The sequence below is a fragment of the Nelumbo lutea genome, chromosome 2, assembly GCF_056320005.1.
Source record: "Nelumbo lutea isolate HS-2025 chromosome 2, American lotus-T2T, whole genome shotgun sequence".
NCBI lineage: Eukaryota > Viridiplantae > Streptophyta > Magnoliopsida > Proteales > Nelumbonaceae > Nelumbo > Nelumbo lutea.
This window is the reverse complement of record NC_142685.1, coordinates 7,206,548-7,223,452: the sequence shown is the minus strand read 5'-3', so window position 1 is coordinate 7,223,452 and position 16,905 is coordinate 7,206,548. Positions and strand designations below refer to the sequence as shown.

The window sequence follows — 16,905 nt, the reverse complement described above, 5'->3', positions numbered from 1 at the left end:
CTTGAACCCGGATCCACCTTAACCAACAGACCTAGATCTTGATTTCTTGAGCCCAACCTTAAACCAAATCTTGAGCCCAAGATCCACCCTCACATAAAGCCCAAAGCCTAGCCAAGAAACTAAAAATAAAAATTTGTACTCAAAACCCCTAAATATTAAGAAATCTCATTATCACTTTAGTTATATAAAATATTATCGGGTCAGGTTTGGGCTCGAGTCAGGAAATCCAACCTGTCTAACCAACCAACTCGTCAATGACCCGTTCAGAGAAAGTTAAATGGGTTGCCTTCAACCCAAATCTGTCTTGACCCAACCCAACCTATTAATTTTTAAATTTATTAAATGAGGCATACTTAAACTACAGAACAATATAACAAAAAAATTTTAAACATAAAAAATGACAGAAAACAATAAAAGAAATTGCATAACAATACAGATCATAGAAAACAACAAACGCAAAAAAATAATAATAATAATAAATAAATAAATAAAACTAACAAAAATTACTATAAAATAAAACAACAAATCCCAGCTGAACATCAAAAGCATTAATTATGGGAGATTAAAAAAAGAAAATACAAACGTTTCCTGATGCTGAAGAACGGTTCCATTTGACTTTTATCATTTTCACAAAGATGCTTAGATGCAGGATAAAATGAGGGATTGAGGATACCCTCATGATAACCACAACAAGATGCCCTCCCTTCAATTACCATGTGTCCCATGTCCAATAAGATGAAATAAATTTTAGCCATCTGATCTGTGAATTATATTTGGAATTCTAACCATTACATGGATATCAAACTTGCCAATCAAATAAGGCTTTAAAAAGAACGGATTGGCCAATCAGGATTGCCATAAGGGCATGGATGATGATGATGATGATAAAGCAAATATTATAATTATTAATTAGAATTTAAGTATAAAATGCATAAAATGAGCCTATGATGGTTTGAGTCTTGTACGAATATATATAATAACATAAAAATATTCCGGCAAGTGTCTCGGTACAGATAATTCCTTGAAACAGTAGACTTTTTTTTTCCTCTACTCATTGTCATCCTGCACCTTCCGAAAGTACAGACGTTTAATGAAATGGTAACATGAATTCCCAACTCTTGACCACGGTAAGATACCTGGCAATGAAAAAAAAAAAAAGCAATTCTTCATATCATTCGTCGTGGTGTAGTTATCTCGAAATAGAATAGTTCCCACGAAAGAAGTCCTTTTCAAGTTCTTCATCCCTGAAATAATGACTTTCAGGAAGGAATACTTTATAAGCCCCCATCATAATATATTTTCCAGTAAAGATCAACTACTTTATAAATATTCCCTCATTCCTTGGTACAGATCACAAAGGACAGGAAGGCTTAAAAAAATCACAATAGATAAATTACCAGCAAGGCACGGGAACTTCTTTACATTTTTTTTCTTTTGTTGTTGTTTTGCTCACAAACAACAAGACTTCAACCCCTTACAATAAGCTCAATTGACGAAATTGTGATGTTTGGGATTTGATTTAGTGGGCAAAACAGCTAGTTGGTCCTATGAATATACTCTCCAAAAATAAGCTTATTAAAAGAAGCACATGAGAGACAAGCAAAACATAAGTACTGCACAAATACAAAAACCCAGAATTTATGATCAACAAAAATTGCACCAATTAGCTTATCTACAAATAATGATAGAAACAAAAATAATAGCCGAACATCAAAGATGAATAAGAATAGTAGAAGCAGAATCCAACCTCCAACAATAACAAGTGTAGATTCATAGCCTCAAGAGCCTGCTTAAAAGAAAAAGATGATTTATGCAACTTGCACATAGATGGCCAGTAGGGATGAATGAACCCCAGTTACTGCTAATGCATTAAACACTTTTGACATATGATATAGCCATGAAGAGAAGAAACTTTAACATCAAGGGTGTTCATGACCTCATGACAGATTTTCATTAGTAAACACCCTTTTCTTCACATTGGTGAACTTTAATTTGTGGTTCTGGAACCATAACCCCCCCATTTTCTGAACACTGAACCCAAGTATTCTTGACCAGATAAACAATTTTCACGTAGCTAAACATGATATCATTATTCCTCTATTATGATATCTTTCCATTTTTCACAACTTTGGATGGGCTACAATTGACTTCAACCCAAGTATTCTTGGCCAGCCTAACTTTCACCCCTACTTGTGCACCATTGTTCATATGTAAACAATTTTGACTGTATATGGTCCTTTTTGTTTTATTCACATTTATCAATAAAAGGGCATTTTTGCCATTCATATTTCCAACTTTTAATTTCATATTAATAGCCCATAGTTTCTTTGTTAAGCAAATATATTTCTAGGTATGTTAGAAATTTTGAGATATGCTTTCACCTAATACAAATATCCTAAAATGGTTCCTAGCCATAGGACTATCAAGAGGGCTTCGAAAGTCCAGAAAGACCGGCACATTATGCTTGCCTTACGGGGTGATGACTCTCAAGTCACTTGTGTAGAGACACTAAAGCAATATGTGGGTGCTTGTTAGACAACAGGTTCACTGAACATGACACAGAACAGAATAGTTACATGGGGTCACTAGTTAATAACTGTTTCTAACATTCCAGTCATACAAATAATCCCCAGATCCGAGGCATAATGGATATCTTGTGTATGGGGCAAGGTTTTAAATATTGATACAATTTGATAGCCGATTGGGGCATATCAGCTTGTATCGTTGGGTTATGTTTTTTTTTTCTTTTCAACCAGTTCAACGAGTCGGTTTAAGGCTCATCTACCCCTGAACCAGGTCAGACACCGAAGCACCTGTTGTAGGGGCATATCAGGGGATCACTGATGCAATACGTATTGGCTGATACGCCCTGATAAGTTACAAACTTTTAATCCTTGGTATGGGGCATTATAGTTTGATGGTGCAAATACTTATGCCCTTACCAAGGGATTTAAGCATGCACATATCAGTTGTAATGCGTGGAGGTATGTGAATGCATACCATGAAATCTATCACTCTCCATGAGGAGAGAATGTCTTGTGGCTGAAGTTGATGAAACTTAGGAGATCCTTGACCCAATGTTTTAAAAGTGCAAGACGCAAAAAAAGAGGCAAAAAATTAAAAAAAAATGCAAAATATTAAAAATACTAGACACAATTATATAAACTTAAATTTTAAAATAAATGTTTTAAAAATTCCTATTATTTCAAATTAAAATACATAAACATAACATGTAAAACACATTTAAAATGAAAACTTAAAAACAAAATCAAGCAAACCATATAAAACATATTCAAGCACGTAAACTCTTAACCTCTTTATTTTTGCCCCAATTGCATTACTTTAAATGGCTAATGTGATGTTAAGCATTATGCATTCCTGATTCTACAAGCTGCCTTCGAACCAAGCCCTAGAGGGAGTGAGATGTGAATCAGTCCTCTAAAACTGATATAAACTTGGTAAAAATTAGAGAGAAAAGAAAAAGAAAAGTAGAGAACAGCAGAACAAAGGAAAAAGATGGAGAAAAGAAGAGGAAGAAGAAGAAGAGTTCAAATATCTCTTCCCTCCCTTCTCTAATCCTTTTGTTAAACTTCAATTGTTAGGTTAATTACAAATATGCCCTTAAGTGGGCGGCCAGCTAGGCAGTCACATAAAGAGAACTTACAAAAAGAAATAACAGGCCCATAAAGATAGGCCCATTAGCTAACAAATAAATAAATAACATACTACAAGAAAAGATACTAGGGCCCATTCGGCCCAGTCTCTCTACAAGAAGTTAATTAATGAGTTAGGGGCAGTTTCGTTCATAGTCAGAATCAGAATTGGAATCAGATTGGAATCTGAATGGTCTATTCCTCCCACCTGTTTGCTTCAGATGGGAATTGAAATTGGAATCAGAATCAGTTAGAATGGATTCTCATACCCAAGGGAGGGGAGAGAGAATGGCCATTCCCTCAAACGGGGGAATGCCATTTAGGGATGAAACTTGGACAGGTCCAACCCAAGCCCAAACTGACCCGGCCTAAAATTTTACATGGGTTGGGCTTGGATTTTTGGTCCTCAGGCCCCAGACTTTGGGCTTTTTAATTTTCGGGTTGAACCTGGGCCTGGGCCTAGCCCTTAGGTAGCACAAGCCCAACCTGACCTTGTCCCAACCTGAGGGCCAAACCCAACCTGACTATACGCGTTATACATGCATATATAGAATTATAGATGTACATATATACATACATGTGTAATTTTAGAGTGGGTTCATTAACCAACCTGAGTGCATCAAATTACAATGCGGGTTGGGTTCGGGTTGGGAAGATCAGGCATGACCTCAGGCTCAGGCCTTAGGCCCAAATCTTACGGTTGGGCCTGAGTTGACCATAAACTCAACCCAGCCCGCCTGACTTGCACCCCTAATGCCATTCCACCAGGAATGGCAATAGGATTCCGATTTTGCCCAACCAAACGGTTGGATTACAATTTCAATTCTAGACCCCTATTCCTGCAAACCAAATAGAAATAGACCCTTAATTTTAGAAGTTGGTGAGAGACAATAATGGCATGTCAATCACATAAAGCCAATTTTGAATTTGAATAAATAAGTTAATAAGAAATAATGACATGAAATAAGGTACAAAAGTTCATACAAATAAAATAATAGAGCATTGTCTGACACTCATAGTATTGGTCTGTATTGAATCTGTATCAACTGATGCAGACTGATGTTGAGAACATATCAGCCAATACTGTGGATACGAGTAAAATGGAGTAGAGTTTTGGCCATTCTACCCATGCCCTGTGCCAGTAACCTCAAAAACCAACACAGTTCAACCTATACATATAGATACTTTGCTTTACAACATTTCCCTCATTCAGATCCCAATTTACAGTGAAATTCATGGATGAGGAAGATAGGGAAGGAAGCAAGCAAAATCAAGCTTAGTCTTAGAGCAAGGATTTGAATCCATCCATCGTCTAGTGCCACAACTACTACTTGGCAGCTTCTATACGGTTAAATGGTTCATCAAATGCCTAAAGAATAATGACGGTAGGATAACATAAAGGATATGATAGCAGGTTGAGGGAAACACATTATCGAGTTATATCTTTAGGACCTGTTAGCATGGAATGGAGCAAACCTGATGAGACTGATTGTCAGAACTCAAGCTTGTATCTGAAAGTAAGACCTTAGAAGAGAATGGAGATTACAAACTACAATGATAGATAGCTGCTAGCCAGCACACTAGAGACACTGTCTATGCTCCAGAGTAGCCTATGGAGCAGAAAGGTCAACAGTGAACTCCCATATGGGCCCACCAGTGGCAAAGCTATCTGAGGTGATTTATGGAATCACACACAAGTAGGGAAGTATAGAAACAACATATAACTGACAAACGGAAATGATGCTGATCTTACAAGAGAGGATGGGCGGATAACAACTTTACACCTGCAGCAAAAGTGATCTGACCAAACATCATGAAAGTAGAAACTCAAGCATATGGTGAAAAGAATGAGTAAAAGAGGAAGGTCCTGCCAGAGTGAAAACAGAACCTTCAAAGAATGGTGTATCTATGCATATAAACATGGGGGTCCATGCAGAGGCATCCATTAGGTCGAACCATATCTAGACACACTTAGGCGGGTGAAGCTCAAAGCATTTAGGGAAGTATCTTCAACAGTTGGGACAAACCCAAACACCTTACCATGGAGTTCAATAGTTTCATCCATAATAGCACTTGTGCTGTGGACAGCATCTATGAGAAAATGTCTTGTAATGGATCAGCTGGTAAGAACAAGAATAACCTGACAGTACTCCCCATTTGTGTGCCTGTCTGAGAGAATAAACTATTACTCATTTTTAACATCTATGCAGTTAAATGCTGTTCCTTGGCTCAATCATGTTGTTAGCAATTTAAAAGAGTTAGAATACCTGGATACCTGTTTGAATACTTCAAACTTAAGTGAAAATTCTGTATTTGACACCCTGTCCAACTCTGCCCTTGCGATAACCCAGAAACATAGTTAAGAACTAATCAGAATAGGATATCATGTTGAGTACATTCTTACATGCAGGGCAGTTGACATGGGTATTGGCAATATGGGTGACTTACAAGCAGTGCTCTGAGGGCTTAAAATGGCAAGGGAGGCAGATTACAGAATTTGATAATTGAAGGGGATTCAGGTGATTATAACTTGTAAACTGCCTGAAAGAAGATATGGTAGGCCCATGACAATATAGACATCAGATTAAGACCTTTTTCATTGATGAGCTAACATATTCATTTCAAAAAAAATGGAAAAAAAAAACAAGATCCCTGATCTGTCCAAAAAGACAGTAGGAACAAATACAACAAGAACAGATTACCAGCTGACATAAAACAAATATTTGGTTTATACCAATCCGGGATCTGAAGTATGGAAAATTTTCCATACAAATGGCAAATTTGTACATTATATGTCTTTCTGGTATAAATAGCTTAATACAATACTTGTTCTTTACCTTTTGAAAACGGGGTTTAAGTGTAGAAAATAAGCAGACTACAGGTAAGCTTACAACATTAAGCAAATATATCAGATAAACAAATTCGCTTTTGTGCCAGGGAGATCAATCACAAAAGCTAACTTTTTATTGAGATCAAGGTTCAAAATATCGATACACATTTTGGTCCTTTTTTTTCCGCAACCGGTTCGGGGGGGGGGGGGGGGGGGGGGGCAGTTTAGGTCTCCTCTACCCCCTGAACCAGTCAGACATCCGATACACCCGCGTATCAGAGGGGTCCCGGAACGATACATGTTGATACTTTGAACCTTGATTGAGATGATTGATATAAAAGTTTAAGGAGAAGAAGAGAGATATTGAAATGATGTTAAAAAAAGAATATAACACAGTTCCCATAAAGAAAATATGATGGGTTTTAGTACAGAAAAGAATATCAACAAGGTATGTGGACCTAATTATGGACATACATGAGAGTGCAACAACCAATGTTGGAATACCCATGGGAAAGAAATCAAAGTTTCCAGTTATGTTGGGACCCCACCAAGGTTCAGCACTAGCCCTTGTGTATTTACACTATGGATAAATTGACTAAACATACTGATGAGGAGGTCGGGTATGCTGCTTTTTTTTTTGATCAATAACATCAACTTCATTAAATTAAGAGAATAAAGGGAAAAGAATACAAAGGGAGATAAAATAACTTAGCTCCCAAAAAACAGAAAACACAGGGAATGCAAAGAAAATTAAAAACTAGCCCAAAAAACAGCCTCCCTATTCACTCCTTGTTTGGCCAACCCATCCGCAAATGAGTTGGCACTCCTCTTCACCCAGCTGTACTGAATCTCAATGTCCCTACCCAGCCATAAGAACTGTTTTTTCTCATTGTTAAAGTTCCACAAACCACTGTCCTCTGTCTTCAACCAATTAACCACCACCTTCGAGTCACCTTCCAGAATCAAACGGCTAATATTTAGATCTTCTGCTCTTTGAATTCCTTCAAGCGCTGCAAGGATCTCAGCCCTAAGAGAGTCACCTTCTCCAATAGGGCCAGAGAATAAAGCAGTAACAATCCCTTCCTCATTCCTGAAGACTCATCCAATCCCAGAGGGCCCTAGATTCCTTACACTGTTGCCATCAAAATTCAGCTTTATAAAGCCCGAGGGGGGAGGGGACCAGGACGGACAAAGAGTCCTCTTGCATCTAGCAGTGAAAGCAATCTCTTTCCAGTTTCTTAGTAAGTCATCCATAGGACAATCTGAAAACAACTCCAAAGATTTTAGCCAGTGGACCGCTCTTATGAGGATTCGATCTAACAAATCTTCCAAAGTTTTTTCCTTGTCAGAAAATATGCGTGAGTTTCTTTCTTCCCACAAAGACTAGCAAACCGCTGCCCTAATACACCTCCACATAGTCTTCCCTCGCTTCTTAGGCCAACTGAAAAAAGAAGGAGAAAACAAACATTGGACAGTCTTCGAAGGATACCAAGAACGCCCAAAATGGGAGAAAACCCACTCCCAAACAGATTTAGCAACCTTACAAGAGACCATGAGGTGGTAGCCAGATTCCCCATCAGCTTTACAAAGAGCACATCTATTAGGAAGTAGACAATAGTTGGGTCTCTTTCTTTGGAGTAAGTCTAAAGTGTTGATTCTTTCCAGGAAAATTTCCTAACAAAAAAACCCCACTCGAAGAGGAATAGGTCTGCTCCAAATTTCCTTAACTGGAAAGGACAACCCCAGGGGGGTAGGAGGCTGAGTTAAGATTTCAAAGAAAGAAGCACAAGAAAAGGTACCAGAGCTAGAAAGGGTCCAAAATCGGGTGTCTTCCTCTGCAGGGTTTAGGAAGACACCCTCAAGGGAGGCTAGCAGAGCTACCATGCTATCCAAGTCCGTATCCCTAATTGCCCTACGCAGGCCAAAGTTCCAACCAAAGTCCGAAGTGGAAGCTGAAGGGACTAAGAAGGAAGAAATGGGTTCATTTTTCAAGTATGAAAGAGCATACAAGGAAGGAAACTTGTCTTTCAGAGGAGAATCTTCGACCTAAAGATGTTCCCATAAATTTATTCAGTTACCAGAGTTTAGACCATACCTAATTCAAGGGGAGAAAACTAGAAGCAGATTGTGGATGGATTTCCAAGGAGAAGCAGCTGAAGCCCTTGCCAAGATTCCAGGATCCTAGCCATTGTCTTCCAGCCCATGAATGCTAGCCACAATCTTAATCCACAATTTATCCCTTTCCAAAGAGAACCTCCACAACCACTTCCCCAGAAGAGCCATGTTCATTTTCTTGAAATTACCAATCCCAAGACCTCCTTGTGTTTTACACCTAGAGACCACCTCCCAACTCACCCTATGATCTCTCTTCTCCTCTCCAAGCTCCCAGAGAAAGCTCCTTATTAATTTTTCCAAAAGATTTGAAACCTTTGAGGGGATCTTAAACACTGACAGAAAGTAAACAGGAAGGTTGGCTAGAGTAGATCTAATGAGAGAGACTCTTCCAACTAAAGAAAGATAACTCCTCTTCCAGGCCACTAGCCTCTTCTCAAACCTCTCCACTACCGGAGCCCAAAAGCTAACACTCTTAGGATTATCTCCTAAAGGGAGGCCCAAATAAGTTAGGGGCCAAAACGTAATAGCACAGCCTAGCTCGTTTGCAGATTCCCTTAGATCTCTTTCGCTCACATTCACTCCCGCCACACAACTCTTGTCAAAGTTTACCTTTAGGTTAGATATCTGCTCAAAAAGTTGTATTGACAGCTTTAGATTCCGGATCCAACTGAGGTTCCCTCCTTCACATAAAAGGATAGTATCATCTGCAAATTGTAGAAGAGTCAAGGGAACCTCCTCCCTTCCTACTCTCCACCCTCTTATCAAATTCCTCGAGTCTGCTCTATGGATTAATCGCCCAAACACATCAACAATAAGGGTGAAAAAAAAGGGAAAAGAGGATCTCCTTGTCTTAGACTTCTCAACGCCGGAAAGAAGTCAACCACAGTCCCGTTCACCAGGATAGAATAATGGCAAGTCCTAACACAGCCCCAGATCCACTTGCACCACCTGTCACCAAAACCAAAACTCCTCAACACCTCCATCAAGAAAGACCAATCAACCAAGTCGAAAGCCTTCTCCAAATCCAATTTGCAGACCACTCCCTTCTTCTTTGACTTTCTAAAGCTCCCCAAGCTCTCATTTGCAATGAGGATCTGATCAGTGATCTGTCTTCCCTCCACAAAAGCACTTTGGTTGGGTGCAATAATAGAGGGGAGCACTTTCTTTATCCTGAGAGGCAACACCTTTGCAATGATTTTGTACAAGCTAGTCACCAAACTAATAGGTCTAAAATCTTTTGGTTGAGAAGCATCTTTCTTCTTTGGGACTAAGGCAATGAAAGTTGAGTTCAAGCCCGAGTTTATTACACTCCTCCTGTGGAACTCCTCAAAAACCGAAGCAAGATCATTCTCTAAAATATCCCAGCAATCCTGGTAAAAGGCCATTGTGAACCCATCTAGACCCGGAGCTTTTGTCCTATCCATAGAGAATACTGCTTCCTTTACCTCATTCATATCAAACTTTTTTTCTAACCGCTCTCTCTTCTCTGCACTTAGAGTCGGCCAATCCAAACCCTCCAACCATACTCTCTCATTCATAGGCCTTCTAAAAATAGATTTGAAGTGGTTTACTAGGGCCTCTACAATTTCAGCCGGGTGAGACAATACTGCTCCATCAACTTCCAAGTTAGAGATGTAGTTCTTCCTTCTCCTACCATTTGCCATTGAATGAAAAAACCTTGTGTTTTTGTCTCCCTCCTTTAGCCATTTACACCTAGATTTTTGCCTCCAACTGATTTCCTCCTTGATCAAAATGTCCTCCATCTGCCTCCTTAAAACCCATCTCAACTTCCTTTCTTCCTCTCCAAAGGGGCCTCTCTCTTCCTTCAGGTCCAAATCCTCGATTTGCTCCACCAGAACTTGCTTTCTCTCTTCTAATCTTCCAAACTCCAGCCTATTCCACTCCTTTAATTGAGATTTTAGGTATTGGAGTTTCTTGTGGAACCTCATTCCCTCCCAATCAACTACCGGATTAGCTTGCTCCCACCACTCTCTGATTTTCTCAGTGAAACCCGGATGAGACAACCACATATTTTCAAACTTGAAAGGGGTAGGCCCTACTCCTCTTAATTCCTCCTTGACCAAAACTATTGGCCAGTGGTCTAAAGTAAGTCTAGGGAGAGCCCTAGAAGTAATATTGCCCCAATGTTCCTCCCAATCTGTTGAGAACAAAAATCTGTCCAACTTATAGCAAATTGGTGAGACTGAAGGTTGGACCAAGTGAAGTTATTATTTAGGAAAGGAAGTTCTTTGAGATTAAAATAATCCACAAATTGGTTGAACTTCCTCATACTTGTTGTCACTCTCTGTCTGGGGTTGTTGGTTTCCTCCATAAATCTCACTACATTAAAGTCCCCTCCCACACATCAGGGTCCATCCCAAAGGCCTCTAATGTCACTCAATTCTTCCCATAATTTCTCCCTTTGCCTATAGTCGTTGGGGCCATACACATTTGTTAGTACCCATTCATACCCATCGGCCACCTGTTTGAACTTCAGGGAGACAGAGTGATCTCCAATTAGCTCCTCCACACCTAAGAGTATCTCTTCTTTCCATAGGGTCACAATCCCTCCCGAGGAACCCCACGAAGGAGCAGCCACCCACTTAATACCTCTAGAACTCCACACACTCCTTGCCCAGCTGCAATCAAAATCCATTCTTTTGGACTCCTGAAGCATAACCACATCCGAATTAAACTTCTTAATTACCTCTTTGATTGTTGCTCTCTTCCTAATGCTGCCCAACCCCCTCACATTCCAAATTAGGATTCTCATGGTCGTGTATGTTGTTTGCCAATGAGTAATGACACGGTATTAATTGATAAAACTAGAGGGATTAAATGCGATGTTGGATTTATGGATAATTTCCTTAGAAACAAAGGGTTTTAAAATAACCAGAACAGATGCAGAATATATGCAGTATGGGTTAAATAATAGAGTATAAATTAGGGTAAACTTAATTGGAGACTAAGAGATATCTCTTTTGATCAGCGAAACTAAGAGATATCTTTTGCCTTAGTGGTGATTCCTCATCAGTGGCAAAGCATCGGCCAAAATAAACCTAGCATGTTTCATTCATCCAATCTTAAAAGAAGTGTGTAGTTTGTTAAAAATAAATAAATAAGCTTACTACAATGATCCTGATGCTAGATAGCAATTATATAAGAATGACAATCATGGGGAAAATGAAGAAGATGAGTGGAAAGCTAGAACAAACATAAACAGAGTAAAGCTTACCAACATGGTTGAGATTTTTTAATCTGTTGCACACTTGCAGGCCAATTTCTCCCGAGCGGCTCTTGCGTTGTCATACTCAAACTTCAACACATCTGGTATGTGTGAAGAATCCTTAATATAAAGCATCCTCCCAATTGTACTCTCTTCAATTGCCGGAAAATAGCATATAAGCATAGAATTGACAACCCAAAACCACAAGGCCCCCAGAGCAATACCAAGCGTGGCACCGGCAAAGACCTGTGCGACAGTGTGGTACCCCAAGTAAACCCTAGAATACATAGTGAGTAAGGCCACAGACCAAGGTATAAACCCCACAGTGAACTTCTTCCTCACGCCGGCGAGCCCAATTCCTTTGTGCATGAGAAGAGTGTAGTAGACTGCGAAGAAGAACATGTACTGAGAGTGACTGGAGGGCCAGCCGTGGGAATCGCACATCTCGAGTAGCATGCATGTCTCGGGCCGAGACTGCTGAACCGATTTTTTAATGACTTCGTTGATAAACTGAGATACGAGGAGGCCAAGGGCAAAGAAAATGCCCTGAAGCTCTCGACGAAAAATAAAATGAGAAATGAAACCACCAAGGCTGATGAAGACAGGGATCAAAGAAACCCATGCAAGGAAGTGACCCAATCGGTCGCCCTTTTGGTAGCGAACGTGCGTGAGAGTCACAGCTTTGAGTAGAGGAGTTGTCATACTGCCGGATCTCTGATCATAAAACAGATGGACCTGGTTTCCGGTGTCCTTTCAGAATGCAGAGAAATTGACTCGGTTGTCGCATAAAGAAAGCGTGGCGTGTCTCTCTTCGCAAAGAGGGTAAATTACAGATTGTCACCCTGCACTTCAGAGGTAGTGACACAGCCCTCCCCTCCGTTCTTTGCGTAAAAAGACCTATCGTTAACTTGTTCCGATACTCTGCACCCTCTGTCTTAACGGTTTTGACGACAAGGAGAAATTTACTAACATATCCTTTCTAGGATTTCTAGGATGAAAAAAATAATACATCAAAATAATGAAAATAGGTATGTTAAATTCACTTTTTTTTTTTGTTTTGGGAAAACTCTTGATTAGTAGACTGTATTTGAGCCTAATGCCACTTTGGTTCTCAAACTTTAAAATACAACAATTCAGTACCCAAACTTTGAAAATATATCAATGCATTACCTACTTTAACCTAAGTAACATCTAAAAAAGACACAAATGCCCTTCAAGTATCATCTAATTTTTTTGATCAACCATTCAAACATTGACAAAAAGTGGCAATGAGTAGGTGAAATGTTTTGAATTGGATATCTATGGTATGGAACATTAATTGTCCCCCATAATTGAGGGGTTTTCTTTTTTCTATTATTGAAAATAAGCTTCCATTGAAAACTGTCCTCAATTCTAGAGGCTTTAATGTTGATCCGAGATATAACTTCTATGAGGAAGTTGAGGACCTCGACCACATTTTTAGAAATTGTGTGATAGTTAGGGGTGGCCACAAGCTATTCGAGCTTAGCTCAGCTCGATTTAAATCGAGTTTCGAGCTTGAGCCTGATATATAGGCTCGTTTTCTAATCAAGCCGAGTCCGAGCCTAGTGAAGCTCGACTCATAGAATAGCTTTTATTATATATATACATACATAGAATAGCTTTTATTATATATAATAATATTTTTACTTTTTATGTATAATAATAAATAATTTTTATATTTCTTAATTTTTTGCATGTAAAATAAAAAAAAATTATATGTATAATTTTTATTTTTTAGAAAAAAACTTAGCTTGTAGTCTAACTTGAACCGAGCCGAGCTTGAGCTCAAGTCTCTAGCTTGAGCCCAACAATATTTTCGTGAGCCAAGCTCGAATAGCCAAATACTTAGCTTGATTCGGCTCGAATACACCCCTAGTGGTAGCTAAACAAGTATGGTTGTTGGCTAATCACTTAATAAAAGGCCCACATGAGCATGAATCATCTCTCTTCTATTGGTGGGTGAGGATCAGTGATTTAAATTCGTTTGAAAAAGGAAAAATGTGTTCACTTTCTTTGGTACATCTGGAAAAACTGAAACCAAAAGGTCATTAATAATAAGTCGACCCCTCCTCACGTAGTAATGGATAGAGCTTTAAACTCATGGTTGGAGTTTGGTAAATTGAGAGACAGTCCAAGCTGTGAGAAGGTTGATAAGACTTGGAATCTCATTACGTGGTACCCGGACTCGGGTTGCATTAAAATCAAATTTGATGCCTCCCAAGAATGGTTGGTGTTCAATGGCAGTAGTAGCTAGAAATCATCTTGGCAGAATTTTGGATTATAAAGGTTACTATCACCACAATTAATGAGACAGAAGCTTGGACAACTTGAGAGGCTCATAACCTGACAGCAAATTTCATGGAGTCTCTGGTTGTCATCGAAGGTTATTAAAAACTCGTCATATTGTGTCTAAAGGTTAGGTCACCCTGAGGAGCATCATCAAAAAGGACAAGTTCAAAAAAGGCATTTGTTATAAACATGTATTTAAAGAAGTGAATCAAGTGACTGACTGGATAGCAAATGAAGAGAGCTCTTTGTTCGGTAGTTCTTCCTTCCTTCACCTTAATAAGCTCCATTAAGAGTTAATTTTCATTTGCTATTGTGATTTATTGGGACGTGTTACCCCGGTCTTGTTTGGCCCTCGGTTTTATAAAAAAAAAGCTTGATGTCATGGGCCATTGGGTCACTTGTGTTAATGACCCAAATAACTCAAGGTTCTTATTATAACTTGTTTTTGTCTTTAGCTCTTGTTGGTGATTTTTCTGCTTGTTGCTCTCCCGCGTGTTAATGAAATGTACTAGGGGAGGGGGCCGTGCTAACTGCTAAGCACGGGCGAAAAGACTATCGATTGTTGCATTCTTTGGGGATGAAAGAGGTCCATTACTAACTTCATGGTGAATGGGAATTTACTATGTACACCATTTTCTTTTGGTGGACCTCACAAAACCTATTTTGCAAGTTTTTATAGTCTTGACATTTTGGTGAAGCTTTTTCTTTGACCAAATGACCTAAAACAATGGTAAAGCATCGGAACCTAAGGCTGTGTTTGGTTGCAATGCAAAAAAAAAATTGTATTAATGCAAAACCGTGACAGTGCAAATGATTTAAGTGTAAATTCTGATATATTTTGTTTCAAATTTTAATTTATTTTGTTTGATTGCATTATAAATGAAGTAATTTAAGACATGAAGTAGAATAAAATAAAATAAAAAACAAAATTAAACAAGAATTCGCACTTTTTTTTACATTTGCACTCTCATGCATTTGTACTAATACAAATAAGTTTGCACTGCAACCAAATACAGCCTAAAGTAATAGAGCCAAAAGTTTCACTATGAATTAAAGCCTAAAAAGCAAAGATATTAAGCAGCTACTATAGGTCCATAGCAGTCCTACTTTCACTTCATAAATAAAAAGCCTGCAATGATCATAAGAACATGATACCTCATACTGTCCAGCATTATTCTCTACGATACCTATTAACAAAATTCAAAAATAATATTATTAAACAGTAGATTATAATTGATGTAACCGTTTTTGGCCACGTACCAATGTTTTGTGATGTAAAATTTTTGGCAAAGTACCTCGTTATTCGACCCGGTGGTGGCGTACCTTAGTGACGAGCTACTTGGTGGCGAACTGCCTGGTGGCGAACTGCCTGGGGGCGAACTGCCTTGGTGGCGAACTGCCTAGGGGCGAACTCCCTGGGGGCGAACTGCCTTGGTGGCGAACTGCCTGAGGGCGAACTGCCTTGGTGGCGAACTGCCTGGTGGCGAACTCCCTGGTAGCGAACTGCCTGGGGGTGAACTGCCTTGGTGGCGAACTGCCTGGTGGCAAACTGCCTGGGGGCGAACTGCCTTGGTGGCGAACTGCCTGGGGGTGAACTCCCTACTAGGTGGTCGATGCCTTAGAGAATGTTGGAGCTCCCTGGTGCGGCGCAATCCGACTGCCCTCAGCATGAGGTGGTCTTCTTTCCTTTGTAGGCTGCGGGAGATGAGGGACCTACAAGAACTTCATCTTTTCCTCCTCTTTGTAGGTGGCGGGAGCTGAGAGACCTGCGAGAACTCCATCTTTTCCTCCTCTTTGTAGGTGGCGGGAGCTAAGGGACATCCGAGAACTCCATCTTTTCCTCCTCTTTGTAGGTGGCGAGAGTTGAGAGACCTCCGAGAACTCCATCTCTTCCTCCTCCTTGTAGGTGGGGGGAGCTGAGGGACTTCCGAGAACTGCATCTTTTCCTCCTCTTTGTAGGCGACGAGAGCTGAAGGACCTGCGAGAACTGAATCAGAGGTCCCGGGGGTACTTTCCCGGTGGGGGCTCTCTGATGCTTAAGTTAGCACTCTTATTGTAGAGAGCTTTGAAGATAATATGAGAGAGCTAGAGAGCAGGGTTACTTCCCTTTCTTTTCCATCCCCTTCCCCTTTGGGGGGTGAGGTCTTTATATACCGGAGTCTTCGCGGGTTAGGTGGGTGAAAAGCCTCCAAACGGTAAGACTCGTCGCATCCGGTCAGAACCGGGGTACGGTGGTGAACTCCTCGAGGTCGTAAGGCTGGTGCTTGTGTCAGGCGGTCAGGTCGGCGCCTGGGCCGGGTTGTCAGAGGGGTGCCTACGTCAGTCGGCGGGTCAGTGTTTAGGCCAGGTCGTCAGGTCGGCGGGACAGTGCCTAGATCAAGTCGTCAAGCTGGCGCCTGTGTCAGTCGGCGGGTCAGTGTCTAGATCAGGTTGTCAAGCTGACGCCTTGGCCGGATCATGCGCTAGGCTGGTCCAGGTCGGCTAGGTCGCACAGGCCGTGCACAGTTCGCGCAGGCCGCGCGCGCGCCGCGCAGGCGTGCGTCAGGCCGCGTGCAGGTCGCGCAGGCGCACGTCAGGCCGTGCACAGGTCGCGCCAGGCCGGCCAGACAGGTGCCCGAGTGGGTCACCAACTTCATAAGTTTGTTGGATGGGTGTTTTCCTAGTTGTCACGATGTGCCACGTGTCACAATTTTACTGGAGGGCCAAATATGCCCTCATCAATAATCATAGAATAATAGAAGAAAAACAAATATTAAATAAAGTTAAACCTA

General features: G+C 40.4%; 2 protein-coding genes and 1 long non-coding RNA gene across 4 annotated transcripts; all 3 read right to left on the bottom strand.

The window, feature by feature from the left end:
• Positions 1 to 879: 879 nt before the first annotated feature.
• LPPGAMMA (Phosphatidic acid phosphatase (PAP2) family protein) lies at positions 880 to 12,693 on the bottom strand. 2 transcript variants are annotated; one of them, XM_088968432.1, is made up of 2 exons: positions 11,834 to 12,693; positions 880 to 1,244 (listed from the first exon to the last, which is right to left on the bottom strand). In XM_088968432.1, the coding sequence occupies exon 1, from the start codon at positions 12,524 to 12,526 to the stop codon at positions 11,852 to 11,854; it is 675 nt and encodes a 224-aa protein (XP_088824558.1). In that variant the 5' UTR covers positions 12,527 to 12,693; the 3' UTR covers positions 880 to 1,244; positions 11,834 to 11,851. The 2 variants fall into 2 exon arrangements, with proteins under 2 accessions (XP_088824558.1, XP_088824557.1); XM_088968431.1 differs by having other exon boundaries at positions 1,018 to 1,136.
• On the bottom strand, positions 10,964 to 11,371 carry LOC148868338 (uncharacterized). Its single transcript, XM_088968600.1, has one exon. The coding sequence runs from the start codon at positions 11,369 to 11,371 to the stop codon at positions 10,964 to 10,966; it is 408 nt and encodes a 135-aa protein (XP_088824726.1).
• Positions 12,694 to 15,067: 2,374 nt separating the features above from the next.
• Positions 15,068 to 16,530, bottom strand: LOC148868336 (uncharacterized). The gene is made up of 2 exons (XR_016106916.1): positions 15,458 to 16,530; positions 15,068 to 15,321 (listed from the first exon to the last, which is right to left on the bottom strand). It is a non-coding gene; the product is annotated as an uncharacterized LOC148868336 (long non-coding RNA).
• Positions 16,531 to 16,905: the final 375 nt, after the last annotated feature.

Excerpts from the sequence above, each read along its gene's own strand:
- LPPGAMMA (XM_088968432.1), bottom strand. The coding sequence starts at position 12,526 with ATGACAACTCCTCTACTCAAAGCTGTGACTCTCACGCACGTTCGCTAC.
- LOC148868338 (XM_088968600.1), bottom strand. The coding sequence starts at position 11,371 with ATGAGAATCCTAATTTGGAATGTGAGGGGGTTGGGCAGCATTAGGAAG.